General features: G+C 41.6%; 1 protein-coding gene across 1 annotated transcript in view; it reads right to left on the bottom strand.

The window, feature by feature from the left end:
- The window catches only part of LOC130129680 (protein 4.1-like), a gene marked incomplete at its 3' end in the record, with an annotated part of 176,054 nt that overhangs the window by 57,020 nt on the left and 96,622 nt on the right, over positions 1-22,412 (bottom strand). Inside the window, exons 15-19 of the mRNA XM_056299267.1 lie at positions 19,070-19,222; positions 16,412-16,533; positions 16,024-16,071; positions 10,933-10,968; positions 10,656-10,835 (exon numbers count right to left, since the gene is read on the bottom strand). Coding sequence (XP_056155242.1) covers positions 10,656-10,835; positions 10,933-10,968; positions 16,024-16,071; positions 16,412-16,533; positions 19,070-19,222 — 539 coding nt within the window. The remainder of the gene's footprint in view (positions 1-10,655; positions 10,836-10,932; positions 10,969-16,023; positions 16,072-16,411; positions 16,534-19,069; positions 19,223-22,412) is intronic.

Here is a 22,412-nt window from a genome sequence, read left to right as displayed (position 1 = left end):
TTCTAAGTTCGGGATTTTTTCCTGACACCTGGAGCAAAGGGCTTATAACTCCTATTCATAAAAATGGAGACAAACTGGATCCTAATAATTTCAGAGGCATTTGTGTGAGCAGTAGTCTGGGGGAGGTGTTTAATAGCATTTTGAACAATCGAATTCTAACCCTCCTTAACGATCATAGTGTCCTGAGCAAAGGTCAAATTGGCTTCCTCCCAAATCACCAGACTACGGACCATATTTACACCCTACACACCCTCATGAATGAAAATGTGAATCAAACTAAAAATGGAAAAATAATTGCTTGTTTTATTGACTTCAAAAAAGCTTTCGACTCTATTTGGCATGAAGGACTATACTATAAACTTTTACAAAGTGGTTTAGGGGGTAAAGTGTATGACATAATAAAGTCAATGTATTCGGACAACAAATGTGCAGTAAAGATCGGAGACAAACGCACTGAGTCCTTCACTCAGAATAGAGGGGTGAGACAGGGCTGTGGACTTAGCCTGACACTGTTCAATATATATACTTAGCACAAGAAGTAAGGAAATTTGTATTTGGTAGATTATTTCTTTGTTGTAAAAATGCTTCTTGGCAATAAATCCTATACCGTTGGAAAGCCTGTTTATTTCCCTTTTAAATGGCGCCACATTTGTAAGGAACATGCATTTGTGCGATGAGCAGCAGAGCTGAGTAATGTGGGTTGCGCCCATGAAAAATTTGCCAAATCTTCTCTGCCAATGCCAAACAGCTTAATTTGCTGTTGCTATTGACTCTTGTTTTGAGCTTCTGGTACCCCAGGTGCTGACAATCAGCTGCCTGATATAAGATTTATTGCCAAGAAGCATTGTTACAACAAAGAAATAATCTACCAAACACAAATTTCCTTACTTTTTGTGCTAAGTTTATATTAATGAACTGGCGGTGCAGCTGGAACAGTCTGCAGCCCCAGGTCTCCCCCTGTATGACATGGAAGTGAAATCTTTGCTTTATGCAGATGATCTAGTTTTGTTGTCACCAATCGCAGGTGGGCTGCAACAACTACTAGACCTGCTTGAGGACTATTGCCAGCACTGGGCCCTGGCAATAAATCCAAAAAAGACAAAAGTAATGATCTTCCAGAAGAAGCCCAGATGTCAGGAAAATAGATACCAGTTGACTCTAGGTAGCATCACCTTAGAGCATACGATGCAGTATACTTACCTTGGTCTAATTATTACAGCATCAGGGAGTTTCAGTAGGGCAGTGAATAACCTAAAACAAAAAGCTCGCAGAGCTCTATATGCAATTAAAAATAAATTCTTTAACACTGATATACCAATCTCCATCTGATGCAAACTGTTTGATAGTGTAATTCTGCCCATTGTGCTATATGGAAGTGAGGCTGTTTGCCAAGATGGTGGTGCGCACAGATGCAGCGGCTCGGTGCTCTCAGCGAAACAGTATTTTTGTGCTTTTGTGTGTGTCGTGGTTGCTTGTTCGAGCGCTTGAGGCTTGTATACAGTATGACCAAGCTGAACTCCTTAACATCGGAGGATGGCATCAGGATTACACAACTGAAAGCCTGGACTCTATCCCACCGGAGATCCTGCGTCCAGGAGAGCCCGGAGGAGGGGTTATGGCTATCCCACCAAAGAGGAGTCGGAGGCAGTGCAGGGAAAGGAAGCAGAAGCGGGGTAAGAGGAGCGGCCTACAAGCGAAGCTAAGGGCTAACCCGCACAGACCAGTCCTGCCGAGTCTCTTTCTTGCCAACTCCCGCTCACGCATCAATAAGATAGATGAAATAAGACTGAGGAGTACGTCGCATAACATGGACAGCTGTGTGATGATCATCACAGAGACCTGGCTGGACAGCACCATTCCCGACGCGGCTATTGAACTAGTGGGGCACTTTGTTTACCAAGTGGACAGGACAGCAGCCTCCGGTAAGAGCAAAGGCGGAGGAGTGTGTATTTACGTAAATAATGACTGGTGTACATTATTGGGACACACTGCTCCCGGGGCTTAGAATACCTGGCTGTGAAATGCAGGCCATTTTACATGCCGAGGGAGTTTTCTGCCATCTTAATCACAGCTGCTTATATACCACCACATGCTAACGCTAAGATAGCACTGGAGGAACTGCACCGCACTATCAACAACCAGCTGAATGCACATCCAGAGGGAACTGTGATTGTGGCAGGAGACTTTAACCACTCAGAACTAAAAACAGTGCTGCCCAAACTCCACAAGAATATCAACTTCCCAACCAGAGACAAAAATATTCTGGACCAAGTTTACACCAACATCCCGGGAGCATACAAAGCTGCACCATCGCCACACTTCAGCTTATCAGACCACATCTCACTGGTAATGACTCCATCCTATAAACCTCTAATCTGCGGAACAAGACCAGCTGTTAAAACTGTCCAAGGTTGGAGTGAGGAAGCCACCTCATGACTGCAGGACTGCTTTGGAAGCACAGACTGGGGAGTGTTTGCACAGGGAGCAGACTTAGAGGAATACACTTCAGCCGTCCTGGCCTACATTCATTTCTGTACTGAGACAGTACTAACCACCAAAACCATCAAGGTATTTCCCGACCAGAAGCCATGGCTGGACATGTGCGGTCTCTGCTCAGGGCTCGAGCTGCTACCTTCAGGACAGGTGACATGCTGGCCTACAAAAATGCTCGCAGGGACTTGAAAAAGGGCATTAGAGAGGCTAAACGCAGGTACCAGCAGCGCATTGAGGGGCACTTCACACATAACAACAACCCCCGGAGCATGTGGAGAGGTATTAAAAACATGAAGGATACAAATGCAGCACCCCACACATCACCCGTGATAGCGCACTCCCCGACATGCTTAACCAGTTCTTTGCACGCTTTGAAATGCAGCTCAGCAGAGTGAGGGCCCAAATGACCCTGCCCAAGGAGGAGCATGCACTCGTCCTACAGCAGCATCAGGTGAAATCCAGTCTGAGCAGAATCGATAACTCCAAAGTGGCAGGACCAGACAGAGTATCGGGCCACACACTGAAGACATGCGCTGAGCAACTAACAGGGGTGTTCACCGACATCTTCAACCTCTCCTTATGACAGGCTGTTGTCCCCACCTGCCTTAAATCCAGCACCATTATACCTGTACCCAAGAAGACAGCAGTGAACTTCTTCAGTGACTATCGCCCAGTTTGACCGCAGTTATTACGAAGTGCTTTGAGAGGATTATACTCACTCACATCAAGGACATCATCCCCACAGTTCTGGAAAGCCACCAATTTGCCTATCAGGGGAACAGATCTACAAAGGACGCAGTCTCAATTACACTTCATACAGCCCTGTCCCACCTGCAGCATCCAAACACATATGTCAGGATGCTTTTTATTGACTTCAGCTCCGCTTTCAATACGATAATCCCCCATAAACTGGTACACAAACTCAGCAACCTAGGATTAACCACCTCACTCTGTTCATGGATTATGGACTTCCTCACTCACAGACCACAAAATGTCAGGATAGGTAACCACACATCTTCAACCCTCATCCTGAACACAGGTGTGCCGCAGGGCTGTGTGCTCAGTCCAGCCCTCTTCACCCTTTTCACCCGCAATTGTACCCCCATCCACTCCTCCAAAACTATAGTGAAGTTTGCTGATGACACCACTATAGTGGGAGTCATAACCAACAATGAGGAGACACACTACAGAGAGGAAGTCCAACATCTGGCTGGGTGGTGTTCAGACAATAACCTGGTCCTGAACACCAGTAAAACAAAGGAGATCATTGTGGACTTTAGGAGATCCAGGAAGACCACCCCATCCCCACTGCACATAAACGGTGAAGAGGAGCATATTGTGGATCACATCAAATTCCTGGGAATCCACATAACCAAAGAACTCACATGGTCACTCAACACCTCCCATCTGGTGAAGAAAGCACAACAGAGGCTTTTCTTCCTCAGGAAACTTAAAATAAGCCGGTCTCCCCTCTCAGCTGCTGGTCAACATTTACAGAAGCACAATAGAGAGCATCCTCTGTAATGTGTCACAGTGTGGTACGCCAGCTGCACAGCAGAGAACAGGAAGGACTTGGCCCGGGTGGTAAAGACAGCACAGAGGATTGCGGGAGCTGTGCTCCAGAACCTGGATGCTGTGTATGCTGGCCGCCTACAGAGGAAAGCCAGCAACATCAGCAAAGACACAACACACCCAGGTCACTGTCTGTTTGTTCCCTTGTCATCGGGGAAAAGATACCGCACCATCAAAGCCCGGACTAACAGGCTGGGGAACAGCCTCCAACCCCCCCCCCCCCCCCAAATCACTTGCTTGCTTGCTGGTTGTCCATCGTGCCCGATGATGACCATCTTCTTCTATTTGTGGGTCCTTTGAGGACTCAGATAGCAGAAGATACCTGCGCAGAGATGGTTTTTAAAGTGGCATGGGGGGTGCGCTTCTCCCAACGCCACATGACTTGATTGTAGAGGAGATGGATCCGATGGCAAGGGGGATCCCTAGACGACCGGCACCTCCACACAACTGCAGGGGGCTGCCGGAAATCCTGTTTTTCGGAAACCGTCTCGAAGCGTGCCGCCACAGCTTGCTTTTCTGTTGGGGTAAGCTCCCTTAGCCTTATGTCTTCCCAGACTCACCCACAAGGCAGCGGGGCAGTGGTTGATAGGTGCCAGGGCGTGTCCACCACGGTGGGCCTGCACACCATATCTCTGGGGCCCACTGCTGCTCCGAGATCCCCTGCCAAGTTAGCCTGGGGCCGCAAGACCCCAGACTCCTGCCAGGGTCTTGGTGAAGGAGAGGCTATGTACTGGCAAGGGAAGGTTTACACGCTAGGATGCTTCCCTATTCGCCACAGAGTCTAGCCAGCGGCAGCAAGCTAAGGGCAGGAAGGACACAAGCGGGTTGGAAGAACACATGCACCTTCCCTCCAACTACACACTGCTGCACTAGACGCATCACAACACCCTGTGTGTATGTACACACACACACACTCCCCAAATCACACACACACACACATCTGCCTATAGCTGCTGAAGACTTACTGGTACTAAAGCCGCTGCAATATGGAAAACTATGTGCAATAACCCCTTGCACTATTTTGAACTTTAAAACCCGCTGCTATCTTTTATTGTCTTGTCATCATTTTTGCTACCTCACTTACTTTTACTACCTCACTTATTTATACTAAATTTTGTTTGTCCTTGTTTTTATCTTCTTTTTTTTTTTTAATCATTTACCTTGTCTAGTGTTGCTGGTCTGAGAGTCACCAAACAAAATTTCGTTGTGTCTACACAATGACAATACAGTATCTTATCTTATGTTATCTTAGGTATGGGGTCCACTCAGTCTTTCCAGCTACACTAGATGGGACAAGCATCCAGCAGAAACAGATGTTGTAGTATGCTGAATTCTGTAGAATGATTCTGAAAACACCAAACAACGCATGTAGGGCAGAATTAGGCCGGTTTCCATTATTGATAAATGTACAAAAATTAGCTCTAAATTTCTGGATGCACTTAAATAATAATACGAGCCCAACAAACACATTGCACTTTAAAGCTCTGAAAGAGTCCCCTGAAGCATCTGGTTCTGAGACTCACTAACCCTTTAACAAATACTAATACCAACCAACCTCAGGCCAGCACTGCATCCCAAACAAACATGAGGATAAATCAGACTATAAAACAAACAAACATGAGGATAAATCAGCTATAAAACAAACCAACATGAGGATAAATCAGCTATAAAACAAACCAACATGAGGATAAATCAGACTATAAAACAAACCAACATGAGGATAAATCAGCTATAAAACAAACCAACATGGGGATAAATCAGACTATAAAACAAACAAACATGAGGATAAATCAGCTATAAAACAAACCAACATGAGGATAAATCAGCTATAAAACAAACAAACATGAGGATAAATCAGCTATAAAACAAACCAACATGAGGATAAATCAGACTATAAAACAAACCAACATGAGGATAAATCAGCTATAAAACAAACCAACATGAGGATAAATCAGACTATAAAACAAACCAACATGAGGATAAATCAGCTATAAAACAAACCAACATGAGGATAAATCAGCTATAAAACAAACCAACATGAGGATAAATCAGCTATAAAACAAACAAACATGAGGATAAATCAGACTATAAAACAAACAAACATGAGGATAAATCAGGCTATAAAACAAACCAACATGAGGATAAATCAGCTATAAAACAAACCAACATGAGGATAAATCAGGCTATAAAACAAACCAACATGAGGATAAATCAGCTATAAAACAAACCAACATGAGGATAAATCAGCTATAAAACAAACCAACATGAGGATAAATCAGACTATAAAACAAACCAACATGAGGATAAATCAGACTATAAAACAAACCAACATGAAGATAAATCAGCTATAAAACAAAAAAACATGAGGATAAATCAGCTATAAAACAAACCAACATGAGGATAAATCAGACTATAAAACAAACAAACACGAGGATAAATCAGGCTATAAAACAAACCAACATGAGGATAAATCAGCTATAAAACAAACAAACATGAGGATAAATCAGCTATAAAACAAACAAACATGAGGATAAATCAGCTATAAAACAAACCAACATGAGGATAAATCAGACTATGAAACAAACCAACATGAGGATAAATCAGCTATAAAACGAACCAACATGAGGATAAATCAGCTATAAAACAAACCAACATGAGGATAATCAGCTATAAAACAAACCAACATGAGGATAAATCAGCTACAAAACAAACCAACATGAGGATAAATCAGCTACAAAACAAACCAACATGAGGATAATCAGCTATAAAACAAACCAACATGAGGATAAATCACACTATAAAACAAACCAACATGAGGATAAATCAGCTATAAAACAAACCAACATGAGGATAAATCAGCTATAAAACAAACCAACATGAGGATAAATCAGCTATAAAACAAACCAACATGAGGATAAATCAGCTATAAAACAAACCAACATGACGATAAATCAGCTATAAAACAAACCAACATGAGGATAAATCAGCTACAAAACAAACCAACATGAGGATAAATCAGCTACAAAACAAACCAACATGAGGATAAATCAGCTATAAAACAAACCAACATGAGGATAAATCACACTATAAAACAAACCAACATGAGGATAAATCAGCTATAAAACAAACAAACATGAGGATAAATCAGCTATAAAACAAACCAACATGAGGATAAATCAGCTATAAAACAAACCAACATGAGGATAAATCAGCTATAAAACAAACAAACATGACGATAAATCAGCTATAGAACAGACCAACATGAGGATAAATCAGCTATAAAACAAACCAACATGAGGATAAATCAGCTATAAAACAAACCAACATGAGGATAAATCAGCTATAAAACAAACCAACATGAGGATAAATCAGACAATAAAACAAACCAACATGAGGATAAATCAGCTATAAAACAAACCAACATGAGGATAAATCAGCTATAAAACAAACCAACATGAGGATAAATCAGACTATAAAACAAACAAACATGAGGATAAATCAGACTATAAAACAAACCAACATGAGGATAAATCAGACTATAAAACAAACAAACATGAGGCTAAATCAGTGATAAAACAAACCAACATGAGGATAAATCAGACTATAGAACAAACAAACATGAGGATAAATCAGCTATAAAACAAACAAACATGAGGATAAATCAGACAACAAACCAACATGAGGATAAATCAGCTATAAATGAAACAAACATGAGGATAAATCAGCTATAAAACAAACCAACATGAGGATAAATCAGCTATAAAACAAACATACATGAGGATAAATCAGCTATAAAACAAACCAACATGAGGATAAATCAGCTATAAAACAAACCAACATGAGGATAAATCAGCTATAAAACAAACAAACATGAGGATAAATCAGACTATAAAACAAACCAACATGAGGATAAATCAGACTATAAAACAAACCAACATGAGGATAAATCAGCTATAAAACAAACCAACATGAGGATAAATCAGACTATAAAACAAACCAACATGAGGATAAATCAGACTATAAAACAAACCAACATGAGGATAAATCAGCTATAAAACAAACCAACACGAGGATAATTCAGCTATAAAACAAACCAACACGAGGATAATTCAGCTATAAAACAAACCAACATGAGGATAAATCAGACTATAAAACAAACCAACATGAGGATAAATCAGACAATAAAACAAACCAACATGAGGATAAATCAGCTATAAAACAAACAAACATGACGATAAATCAGCTATAAAACAAACCAACATGAGGATAAATCAGCTATAAAACAAACCAACATGAGGATAAATCAGCTATAAAACTAACCAACATGAGGATAAATCAGCTATAAAACAAACCAACACGAGGATAAATCAGCTATAAAACAAACCAACACGAGGATAATTCAGCTATAAAACAAACCAACATGAGGATAAATCAGCTATAAAACAAACCAACATGAGGATAAATCAGCTATAAAACAAACCAACATGAGGATAAATCAGACTATAAAACAAACCAACATGAGGATAAATCAGCTATAAAACAAACCAACATGAGGATAAATCAGCTATAAAACAAACCAACATGAGGATAAATCAGCTATAAAACAAACCAACATGAGGATAAATCAGCTATAAAACAAACCAACATGAGGCTAAATCAGACTATAAAACAAACCAACATGAGGATAAATCAGACTATAAAACAAACCAACATGAGGATAAATCAGACTATAAAACAAACCAACATGAGGATAAATCAGCTATAAAACAAACCAACATGAGGATAAATCAGCTATAAAACAAACAAACATGAGGATAAATCAGACTATAAAACAAACCAACATGAGGATAAATCAGACTATAAAACAAACCAACATGAGGATAAATCAGCTATAAAACAAACATACATGAGGATAAATCAATTTAAAAACAAACAAACATGAGGATAAATCAGATTATAAAACAAACCAACATGAGGATAAATCAGACTATAAAACAAACAAACATGAGGATAAATCAGACTATAAAACAAACAAACACGAGGATAAATCAGCTATAAAACAAACCAGCATGAGGATAAATCAGACTATAAAACAAACCAACATGAGGATAAATCAGACTATAAAACAAACCAACATGAGGATAAATCAGCTATAAAACAAACATACATGAGGATAAATCAATTTAAAAACAAACAAACATGAGGATAAATCAGATTATAAAACAAACAAACAAACATGAGGATAAATCAGCTATAAAACAAACCAACATGAGGATAAATCAGATTATAAAACAAACAAACATGAGGATAAATCAGACTATAAAACAAACAAACATGAGGATAAATCAGCTATAAAACAAACCAACATGAGGATAATCAGCTATAAAACAAACCAACATGAGGATAAATCAGCTATAAAACAAACAAACATGAGGATAAATCAGACTATAAAACAAACCAACATGAGGATAAATCAGACTATAAAACAAACCAACATGAGGATAAATCAGCTATAAAACAAACCAACATGAGGATAAATCACACTATAAAACAAACCAACATGAGGATAAATCAGCTATAAAACAAACCAACATGAGGATAAATCAGCTATAAAACAAACCAACATGAGGATAAATCAGACTATAAAACAAACCAACATGAGGATAAATCAGACTATAAAACAAACCAACATGAGGATAAATCAGCTATAAAACAAACCAACATGAGGATAAATCAGACTATAAAACAAACAAACATGAGGATAAATCAGACTATAAAACAAACCAACATGAGGATAAATCAGCTATAAAACAAACCAACATGAGGATAAATCAGCTATAAAACAAACCAACATGAGGATAAATCAGCTATAAAACAAACAAACATGAGGATAAATCAGACTATAAAACAAACCAACATGAGGATAAATCAGACTATAAAACAAACCAACATGAGGATAAATCAGACTATAAAACAAACCAACATGAGGATAAATCAGACTATAAAACAAACCAACATGAGGATAAATCAGCTATAAGACAAACCAACATGAGGATAAATCAGCTATGATATATAGATATATAGACATGCAGGTGGCTGATGTGACAGAGGAAGATGCAGACAGGAAGAGATGGAAACGGATGATCCACTGTGGTGACCCCTAACGGGAGCAGCCAAAAGTAGTAGTAGTAGAGATATATGATATAATATATATATATGTATATACTATATATATACATAAAAATATAATTTGTCATTGTATTCTTACAGTGAATGTGTTCTCTGCATGTAACCATCCTATTATACAGGAGCAGGGGGCAGCTGCAGCACCCAGGGACCAACTCCAGTTCTTCTTTCCATTGCCTTGCTCAGGGGCACAGGCAGGAGTATTAACCCTAACATGCATGTCTTTTTGATGGTGGGAGGAAACCAGAGCACCCACAGTAAAGCCAAAATCAGGAACCACATACCTCGTTGGGACATTGTGTGTGTGTGTGTGTGTGTGTGTGTGTGCTGGTGAAGGTCTGAAACAGGAAATCTCAGATGACACACATCAGACTTATCCTTCATCTCTCCTCTTTCTGTCTCACCTCCTCAGGCTCCAGCGGCTCTATCATGGGGGAGTCGTCTACTCTGTGAAGTGGGGAGGAGGAGAGACGTTTCTCCCATTCTGTCATTCCTCCTTCTCCTCCTCCCTCCAGGAAGGAGCGTCTCAGAGCGCTGATAGATGACTGATGCTTCAGCACCTCCTCTGAGACATCCAACACCTCCTGAGGAGCAAAAAGTAGTCAGGAGACACTGTCTAACATTAACAACAATGATGACAATAATAATATTCTGAGTACATAATAATAATAATAATCTTACCTGTGCTTTTAATTCAGACTCATCATCCTGATCAGACTTGTGGGATAGACAGAAACAGACAGACAGACATATACACAGACACAGTAAGACAGACAGGAAATATCATAATTTTCCTAGCTGATTGTTTTGATGCCGTTTGTAATCAATTTATCATTAATGCAAGATAATGAATGAATCAAAGAACATGGTGCTAATGATGAGCAGATGATAATGTAGAGGGGAAAATTCTTCAATTTCTTGACAGCAGCCTACTGCAGTTCATCTTTGACCTCTGACCCCCTAATAGTCCAGCCTCCCCAAAATACAGGGGTAGGGACAGACAGACACACAGACACACAGACACACACACACACACAACTACTACTACTACCGCTACCACTAAGCCTAACAATAATAATAATAACAACAATAATAATAATAATGCATTTTATTTATGGGTGCCTTTCACAGCAGTCAAGAACACATTACAAAACACAGTTGAAAACAAGCAGCATTGAATCAGACAGGATAAAATCAAACAAAGCAGGGGTATACAACAATATGTTAATACAACAGATAGGTATAAAATCATCATCTGTACGAAACTCATTGTAGGTGTAACCATTTAAGTTGGGATCAGACTGAATATGGCAGTTTGAAAAGGGGTTTTGAGATGGGATTTGAAGGTGGAAAAAGAATCAATATTGTGAGGCTTGTGTGCAAGAGTTCCAGAGGTGGGAGGCAGAATGACTGAAGGATTTAGACTCCATGGTAGTCAAGCGGGCAGATGGTGTAGTGAGTTGGATGGCAGAGACGATCTGAGAGTATGGGAGAGTGTGTGGATATGAAGGAGTTCGGAAAGATATGAAGGAGCTAGGTTATTAAGGGCCTTAAAGGTGAGAAGCAGAATCTTGAACTCAATAGGATATTTAACAGGGAGTCAATGACATTGCTGAAGAACAGGAGGGATAAGATCTATGGGAAGGAGTTCTTCTAATGATACGGGCAGCTGAATTCTGGACCAATTGAAGTTTATGAAGACTCTTGAGAGGAAGACCAAAGAGGATAGAATTGCAGTAGTCAATACGGGATGTAATCAGGGTTTGAATGAGAATGGCAGTGCTGTTAGGTGTAAGCGACGGGTGAAGACCATTAATATTGTGTAGGTGGAAGTATGCAGACCAAGTAACATTGTTTATGTGTGCTTCAAACGATAATGTACTGTCCAAGATGACACCCAGACTCTTAACCTGGAGGGAATGAGGAAATATAGAATTGTTAATAGTCAGAGAAAAACTATCAGGTTCAGCCAAGTAGATATGGTAACTTTGAGGAGAATCTCATTTTTTTTTATACATTAATTTCTGATTTTCTCCCAATTTAGTGGCCAATCGATCCCTATTTTAATTCAAACACCCACCCTCATACTGCATGCGTTCGCTAACTGCATCTCTCCGGCCGGCAGTCTCGAAAGAGACGCCTCCCCACTTTCATGACAAGGCGACTCCAGGCCGAACCACTGTTTTTTCTGACACATACAGAGACGCATTCACGTGATGAACACAAGCCGACTCCACCCCCCTCCCGAAGACAGCGTTGCCAATGATTGCTGCTTCATCGAGTCCGGCTATAGTTGGACCTGACGAGACCGGGGCGCGAACCCCAGTCCCCAGTGGGCAACTGCATCGACACAAAGCCGACGCTTAGACCGCTACACCACCGCGGACCCCCGAGAATCTCACCATTTTATCACCATTAAGTTTGAGGAATTTGTATGAGAACCAAGATTTAATTTCTAGTAAGCAGTTGGAAAGGGAAGTGGGCAGAAGAGTGGAAGTAGGTTTGGTAGATGATAGAGCTGGGTGTCATCCACGTAGCAGTGAAATTGAATGCTAAATTTCCTGAAAATGCGGCCAAGAGGTAAAAGTTAAATAATAAATAGGAGAGGTCCCAAAACAGAGCCCTGGGGAACACCAGTAGTAGCAGGAAAGGACTGTGAGCTCAAATTTTCAAATTGGACAAACTGAGTGTGGCCAGAGAGATATGATCTAAACCAGGCAAGAGAGGTGCTAATGATTCCAATGGGAGCTAATCTCTCTAATCTCCCTGTTATGTGAGATGGTATCAAAGGCTGCACTCAGATCAAGAAGAATGAGTATGGATAAGAGCCCAGAGTCACCTGCCATTAACAGAGATCATTGGTGATTTTCACTAATGCTGTCTCCATACTGTGAAAAGAGCAATTGTTCAAACAGATTGTTTTCAGTCAAGCGAGCGTGTGCTTGAGCTGCAACTGTTCTTTCAAGTATTTCAGAGAGAAATGGTAAATTTGAAATTGGGTGAATTTATTCAAATTGCTGGGGTCTACACCAGGTTTCTTGAGTATTGCGAGTTATTGTTTTGAGAGATGATGTAACAAGACCAGAAGTAATGGAGGAATGTATGATATCAGTTATTAAAGAGGACAGAGAAAGTAGACAGGTTTTTACTAAATGAGTAGGAAGAGGGATCTAACTGGCAGCTAGATGATTTGGATTTATGAATGAGACCAGATATTTCAACAACAATTGGGAGCTTAAAACTAGTGAAGAGGGGAACATAGATAGAAGGGTTAATAAGGTGAACTGTATGTAGTATTGTTCAAAGAGGTCAATTGCTGGTGAATAGTTTCAATTTTGGCATTAAGAGAGGTCACGTAGGTGTTACATTGAGCAACTGAATACAGGGTGAGGTGCAATTGTGTCTGGCGGCCGTAAAATATTGTTTACCATGGAAAACAGAGCTCTTGTGTGCCCTTTGCCTGATCTGATTAAATTTTCATAATAGGATGTGGAAATAATAATAATAATAGCATAATAGCTGTGGAAAGAGCCTCCTTATAATGAAGCACATGGTTGCCATACATGTCTTTAAGAACAACAAGGCCAGTTTCCACATAAAGGCATTCCAGGTGATGGCCTTTAGCTTTAAGCTGGTGTAATTCTCTCCTGATGTGACAGGATTGCTTGAGAGGGGACCCAGGAGACTTCCAATTTGAGGGTTACCCCTACAAGAGGTTGAGAGTCATCCAATCAGAGGTAAGCAAGTTCTGGAGGAAGTGGTGTCAGTTGGTAGGTCCGAACCTGTTTGTCAGAAGTGGCACACGAGAGAGAGAGGAATCTTGCTGTAGGGGATGTTGTGTGGCTAGCTGATCAGAATTCCTTGAGAGGTCAGATTAAGTTGGCCAGGGTGATCAGTGTAAATACTGACAAGAAAGGTATTGTGAGAGACGTCAATGTCCAGACATTCTCCAGCTACCCAATTATGACTAAGAAAATAGCTCAGGAGAAAACCATGAGTAGGAGTGCCAGAATTGGGAAGAAACCCATCAACAAGATTCCTGCCACAATTCTCCACAGAGATGTCAGGCAGTGGAGGAGCAACAAAGAGCAGACTTGGCAGTCTCAGGGGAAATAGTAATGTGACCTCCTTGGGTTCAGTAACCAGGAGCTCAAGTGGGAGGTGTGCTGCCAGATCCTAAATGAACGGCGACTTTTATTTTGAAGTTGAGTTTGGTGGTTGTTGTGCATAGGCCACAAAGAAGAAAAAAAAATATTCATGAAAAAGAAGAAGAAAAATAAAAGGAGCTCACAATGGTAGAGACGGGGAGAGTGCCGTGTGAGCTGCGGACGCGTGCTAGTTGAGAGCCAACTAGCCAACACACTAGAATTGGAGCGGGGAGAGCTTCATCTTGCTGGCCGTCTACAGGGATGCCACTGGTGGGCTAATTAATCCTTTGTTGCCGTTAGAATTCATTGCTGGTTAGCATCGCTGGCTGTTAGAATTCATTGCTAGTTAACATTCTGTTATTAGGCTAATGTTAAAACATTTAACTAATCACTCAGACTGCCTTGTTGTGTAGTTTATCTCATGTCTAAATCAGTTAGCTTGAGGTTACCCAGGTTATGTGCATTTAAGTACATATATACGATTATATATTGATTTAATTTGGTGAAAGATGTAGAATACGCATGAGAGTCATTTGGCTCATACCCTTAAAAGAATGATTAAGTAAAAGGATAAAAGGAGTTTTAATTTCTGTACATGTGGAATGGAATTAGCAGTAATGGCAGCACTGGGTTTATTTTTTCTCTCTCTTTGTATTGTGAAGGTTTTCAACCTAACAGCGCAATCATCAAAAAGCTTGACAGTTGAAATAATTCAATAAAACAAAACTCAAGAAGCTTGTTGGTAGAGTTGTATCATACATTCCCTGTGGTTGGCTAAGGCCACCCCCTGCTAACGGCACAGGATTTGTAAGTGTACAATAACCCAGGAGGAATAGTTTGATTAAGCTGTGAAAAGTCATTGGGTTGCTGCCACATTCAGTAGATAATAAAGCAGAAGTCCCTTGTTGGTTAGTGAGCCGATGTTAAATAACACAATGGTGATATTGTTTTTATTGAGTTTCACACTAGCCGACCTGGCTAGGTTAGCCAGCATGCTGTGATCAACAGTCCGTACGCACTTTCTTGAGGGACAAGGAATGGAAGACCAGAAGGAACGTATTGGTTTTGTGTCATCGAAATTGAAGCTCCGGCAGGATCCGCGATGAATGTATTTTTGACGAAAATGATGAGCGATATCCCAGTGACGATGCAATGCTGGTGGTGGCTCAGAGAGGTGGGGTGGTAGTTGGAAAACGTTCTGCTGCCGTTTATTGAAATAATGGTTTTACTACATGGAGTACCAAAGATAGGCTCATCCAGGTGAACATATTCCATATAAACAGCCCATTGATCCACATTGTTGCTGGTGTTGTACCAAACGTAGGCTCTGGAGTAGAACGACAGCAGCTGGGGGAGGTGAGGGATCCAGGCCAGCATGCTGGTATTAAACAATGGGTAGCTCAAAATACACAGGATTATCAGATAAAAACAAGTTTCTGAAATTGTCCGCAGAATGAGCTACTGTTCATTTGGCTAAAGGAACAGTAGCGACAACAAAAGAGCAAAAATCAACAGAACGATCCAGAGAGCAGTGGCAGCTAAGTGCACCAGCATTCATCCTTCAGGACCATGTGAGCATGTTGACCGGTTAATAATAATAATAATAATAATAAAAGGCTTGTACCTCAGTTGCGGTTAAGTCACCATCCACAGCCGTGTCTGTCAGCTCAGTCTAAAAACCAAACACCACCAATAAACAGACAGAGATAAGACCTGTTAGTTTGTGTTCTTGTACTTCTATCTTTCTGAGGACCAATTTGAGTTTTTTACCATCAGAGTGATGACATGTTTGAAGCATGAGGACATTTTGGTCCTCACTTCTTTAAGGGTCTATTTTAGGGTTAGGACTTGGGTTTAGGGTTAAGGTTAGGATTAGGATTAGATCAGGGCAAGGGCTAAGGCAGGGTTAAGTACTAGGGAATGAATGTAGCCAGTGATGGTCCTCACAGAGATGGAAGTACAATAATGCGTGTGTGTGTGTGTGTGTGTGTGTGTGTGTGTGAGTGAGTGACCTTGGTGTCCTGTCTTTGTGGGGTGGGGGGGCTGGGTTGGGAGGTCTCTGTGGCTTGGACGTTCTCATCCTCTTCGTGCTCCTGTTTAACCTCCTCCTCTGCCACCATGACCTCCTCCTCACCTGAGAGGTGATTTCATCAGATTATTAAATATTCTTTTATTTTCCCATTATAACAACCAGACTCACTGAAGCGCTTTCTCTGGTTCGTATCTACATAACATCAATAGAAAACTGGTGCTATTACCATGAGAATACACAGAGTGCACTCACAGAACAATGATCGGTTCATGTTAACATTTTCATCACACTGTTTGTAAAATCTTAAATTGAAATTACACAAACTACAAAAGTTCAATCTGTGACTAATGAAGCAACAGGCAGTTTCTTTCTTAAGGGAAGGGAAAAAGAACATTCATGAGAATATTTTTTACTGAACATAAACCACACCAAACATTTTAATAATCCCTGATTGCTAAAATGGTTATCCTTCATTTCTTCAGTTTGGTGGGTGTGGCCTGTGATCCTAAATGCACAGAAAAAGTTTATGTGACAATCACAATTTCTGTGATCACAGATTTGGGTGAACACCACCAACATTATCCAGTAGTGTTTGTATTTTGTAGGTGGTCTGTAGGATGACTTTGGAGACCAAGAAGAGGAAGCGAGTGAAGACACAGCCGAAGATCAAATGGTGGAAGTTGAAGAAGGAAGACTGTTGTGTGGAGTTCAGGCAGGAGTTAAGACAGGCACTGGGTGGTAGTGAAGAGTTGCCAGATGGCTGGACAACCACTGCAGAAATAGTGAGGGAGACAGCTAGGAAGGTACTTGGTGTGTCATCAGGACAGAGGAAGGAAGACAAGGAGACTTGGTGGTGGAATGAGGAAGTACAGCAAAGTGTACAGAGGAAGAGGTTGGCAAAGAAGAAGTGGGATAGTAAGAGAGATGAAGAAAGTAGACAGGAGTACAAGGAGATGCAGCGTAAAGCGAAGAAAGAGGTGGCAAAGGCAAAGGCAAAGGCAAAGGTGTATGGTGAGTTGTATTAGAGGTTAGACCAGGGGTCCCCAATAGGCGGCCCGCGGGCCACGTACGGCCCGTGACGGGTTGATTTATGGTCTGCGAGAATTTTTGGAGAAATGCCAGAAGGAAGTTTTTTTTTTTTATTTCCCTACCACAAAAAAAAAAAAACCTTTTAATTTTTTTTGGAAATAAAAAATTGTTTCTTCCTTCTGGTATTTCTACACATTTTGTTTGGGAACACTATTCCAAACATAATTTCAGCAATCAATCCAACAAGAAATGCTACCTTGTAACTATCAATTCCACCCCGCATTTCCACTTGTGGGCTAGTCCAGCCCCCCTCACTTGCGCGTCACATGACCTTATCAGCATTACTGAAAATACTTCAGTTATGGTGGGCTAGAATCGAGAATGACGCATAAGACCAAATAAGTAAGTTCCCAATTGCAATGGCTACAAAGAAACGCAAAGTTGACACCGAAAGTAGACTGTTTAATGAAGATCGGACGGATCAATTTTGCTTCATTCTACCTGAACATAACAATGCTAAGCCAACTTGCTTGATCTGTTCGCAAACGGTAGCGGTCAGCAAAGTTGCTAACATCAAACGCCATTTCGAAACAAAACACAGCAGCTTCAATGAGAGATTTCCACCGAAATCAGATACCAGAAACTAGCTAGCTTAAACTCTGCGTATGTTCACTCTGTTCAAGTTATTCATAAAACGGCTGCTGCTCAAGAAGATGCTACCGCAGCATCTCTCCGTGTATCATGGCGTCTCACAAAGAGCAAAAACCCTTACTCACTCAGACGCAGAGCTTTTGAAGACTTGTGCTGTGGACATGCTGGAGGAAGTGCTCAGTCACGACGAAAAAACCAAAAAATCTGTGACAGAGTCAATCAAACAAGTCCCGCTGTCTGATAATAGCGCAACAAGAAGGATAGAAGTCTTAGCCGAGGCCTGCTTCTCATCCCTCCTTGCTGATCTCAGAAAGGCAGAGGCCCTGCCACGAGCCGTGGGCGAGTCCTGTGATGGAACTGACATTGAACAGCTTTCTGTTTTTGTGCGTTTTTTTGATGAGAAGTCTTTTCGAGAGGAGTTGCTATGTTTGATCCCATTACATGGGCACACTACAGGTGACATTATTTTTACAGAGCTAACCCAGTGTTTTGAAAAGAATGATTTGGACATGAGCAAAGTTATAGGAATTGTAACAGACGGAGCTCCGGCCATGATTGGTTCTCAGAAGGGTCTGGTAAGCAGGCTTGCTGCCGTTAACCCAGCACTCCTGTCATTCCACTGTATCATTCACAAGTCCGGTTTGTGTGCAAAATTTGTGGGACGATGAAAGAAACCATGGATACTGTGATGCGGCTCGTAAACTTTATTCGCGAGAACTCCAGTCTGCAACACAGACTTCTCAGGGCTCTACTGGAGGAACGGTCAGCGGCACACAAGGACTTGCTGTTGCACAATGATGTACGTTTGCTAAGAAAGGGTACTCGAGAGAGTGTGCGAACTGCAAGACGAAATACTCGTCTTTTTAGGCAGCCTGAAAAGCCAGAAGGCACAAACATTTCTTGACGTTTTGAATGACAGCAGTGCTGTGGTAAATGTGCATTTTCTGTGCGATGTCACATCCCACCTCAACCAGCTCAATTTGCAAATGCAAGGCAGGAATCACACTGTTGCTGACCTGTACGAGGCCGTTGAAGCTTTCCGCCTCAAACTGAACATTTTTGAGAGAGATCTGCATGGGAGAATGCTCCACTTGCCTCGCCACCAGCAGCACTGCGAGAAGAACCACACACAGGCTGCGCCACAGATGCATGCATTCATGACGCAACTGATCGAGGATTTCAAGGAACACTTTGACAATTTCAAACTCTCAAGCGAAATCCTGATGTTTCTCCGCCAACCCTTTGCTGTGAAACCAGACGGACGGTGGACTACCGAGGCTAAAAGGCTGCTTCCATCGCTGCAGGAAGCATCTCTCCAGTTAGAAGTCGTGGAACTTTCAAATTCGGATTTACTGAAAGAACAGCATAAGAATGTCAAACCTGCCCAATTCTGGATCAGTGTGCTCGAAAAATTCAGATTCGCAAGAGCCATTGCATTGTTCTTGCTCACATTGTTTCCATCCACTTACATCTGCGAATCATCATTTTCAGTGATGAATATGATCAAAAGCCAAGAAAGAAATCGGCTGACCAACGAACATCTTGACCAGCGCCTTCGCATAGCGACAACGGAGTACGAGCCCAACTTCAGGACCTTCACGTCTACAGTAGTGGACAAAAGTTTAGTCCGGAGGGCAAATTCTCATGGACTCAATCGGTTATAAGTTTAGGCCAGTGATATTATGTTTTCTTCAGACAATAACTTTATAAAACGTTTATTAAAAGCTTATGTTTCTAACATTTCTTCGTTCTTAGTTTCTTTTCATTACATATAATAAACATTGGAATCTTACGAATCATTGTTCTATTGAAAACCTACAAATTCGGCGCCCGGACTAAACTTTTGGCCACTACTGTATGTGAAATAATTAATTTCTTAGTAAAAGTAAGACTAGTAATATATCGAAAAATAGATGAAAAATCGCTGTTTAAATTATAATACCTGCAACGTATCGACACCGAAACAAACTAACGAACAACATGCTGCTGGAGGTTGAGTGGCCCGTGGTTTTAGAGGTGGCCCTAAAAGTGGCCCGCTATGAAAAGTAATTGGGGACCCCTGGGTTAGACACTAATGAAGGAGAAAAGGACTTGTACCGAGTGGCTAGACAGAGGGACCGAGCTGGGAAGGATGTGCAGCAAGTTAGGGTGATGAAGGATAGAGATGGAAATGTGCTGACAAGCGAGGAGAGTGTGCTGAGAAGGTGACTTGGTGGGACAGAAAACATTTGAAAAATATTGTTAGAATGTTTTCTATCCTGCCATTGGTTGCTGTGCACCATAACTAGGGGCAGGGTGCGGGGCAGCGTAGTATTTATTGTCGTGTGTTTTTCCTTTGTTGTTTAACCACATTGGCAGCTGCTGAGTGTGTGACACACGAAACAGGCTTGTACTGCTACGTATTAAAGTTTTTTTCCTACACCTATCACATATATATATATGTGTGTGTGTGTGTGTGTGTGTGTGTGTACACACACACTTTTTTTTAATCCCCCTCTCATCCTTTTTCAGGTGGTGTGTGTCATACCTGTGGAGGCATGGAGATGTTTAGGAGAGATGGCAGTGGGGTTTTTAACTAGATTGTTTAACACAATCTTGGAAAGTGAGAGGATGTCTGAGGAGTGGAGAAGAAGCATACTGGTACCGATTTTCAAGAACAAGGGTGATGTGCAGAACTGTAACAACTACAGAGGTATAAAGTTGATCAGCCACAGCATGAAGATATGGGAAAGAGTAATAGAAGCTAGGTTAAGAGGAGGAGAGGTGATGATCAGCAGCAGCAGTGTGGTTTCATGCCATGAAAGAGCACCACAGATGTGATGTTTGCTTTGAGAGTGTTGATGGAGAAGTATAGAGAAGGCCAGAAGGAGTTACATTGTGTCTTTGTAGATTTAGAGAAAGCTTATGACAGGGTGCCGAGAGAGGAGGTGTGGTATTGTATGAGGAAGTCGGGAGTTGCAGAGAAGTATGTAGGAGTGGTGCAGGATATGTATGAGGTGATGAAGGCGTATGACTTTAAATACTTGGGGTCAACTGTCCAAAGTAATGGGGAGTGCAGGAGAGAGGTGAAGAAGAGAGTGCAGGCAGGGTGGAGTGGGTGGAGAAGAGTGTCAGGAGTGATGTGTGACAGAAGGGTACCAGCAAGAGTTAAAGGGAAGGCTTACCAGATGGTAGTGAGACCAGCTATGTTATATGGTTTGGAGACAGTGGCACTGATGAAAAGACAGGAGGTGGAGCTGGAGGTGGCAGAGATGAAGATGATAAGATTTTCACTGGGAGTGATGAAGAAGGACAGGATTAGGAAGGAGTATATTAGAGGGACAGCTCAGGTTGGACGGGTTGGAGACAAAGCAAGAGAGGCAAGATGGAGATGGTTTGGACATGTGTGGAGGAGAGATGCTGGGTATATTGGGAGAAGGATGCTGAATATGGAGCTGCCAGGGAAGAGGAGGGCCAAAGAGGAGGTTTATGGAGGTGGTGAGGGAGGACATGCAGGTGGTTGGTGTGACAGAGGAAGATACAGAGGACAGGAAGAGATGGAAACGGATGATCCACTGTGGCGCCCCCTAACGGGAGCAGCCGAAAGTAGTAGTAGTGGTACAGTAGCAGTAGTAGTAGTGTTTGTATTTTGTAGAAAGAAGACTGATCAACAAAGTCATGTGACAGTAACATTTAAGGGGGTCCTCCCTATAGTCCCCGGGTCCTATGTTCCCCGCTTTGTATGAGACCGGGAATATCGGACCTTTTTGTATACAGAGGGCCCTATATTCCCCACTTTTCCCCAAAAGGGTCCTATGTTCCCCGGGTGCCCTAGGGGAACATAGGACCTTTCTTTATAAAAAGGGTCCTATGTTCCCCTAGGGCACCCGGGGAACATAGGACCCTTTTTATAAAGAAAGGTCCTATGTTCCCCGGTCAGCAGGTTTGACGCTGTTTGGCGCAAAAAGTGCATTTTCAATAATGCATTATTTAGGGCAGATTATTAAGAAGACAATGGATCATACGATTTCTATTTTTATATCACAAAAACGAATTCACAAAGTCCAGGTTGGCTAAAGTATGTGGAAACTTTCGACACTAAACCAATGTCAGCTTATTAGGCTATAGCCTATATTTGGGCACATAACCCACCCCGGTAGTTCTCTGATATTTATGTGTGAAATGTGTCACTTATCGAGGAAAATGCGCTTCGCCGAGGAGGTGAGCTGGCTCGTCTGTGTCTGAATGTAATAGAGTAAGCCTATGTTCCTTAGGCAGTTGTACCCGGGCGTAGCTCAGTCGGTAGAGCTCTCGCCTATGGA

Source organism: Lampris incognitus, chromosome 19 (assembly GCF_029633865.1).
Source record: "Lampris incognitus isolate fLamInc1 chromosome 19, fLamInc1.hap2, whole genome shotgun sequence".
In the NCBI taxonomy this organism is placed as follows: domain Eukaryota; kingdom Metazoa; phylum Chordata; class Actinopteri; order Lampriformes; family Lampridae; genus Lampris; species Lampris incognitus.
Note: the sequence above shows the minus strand (reverse complement) of the source record. Positions and strands in the feature narration are given on the sequence as shown.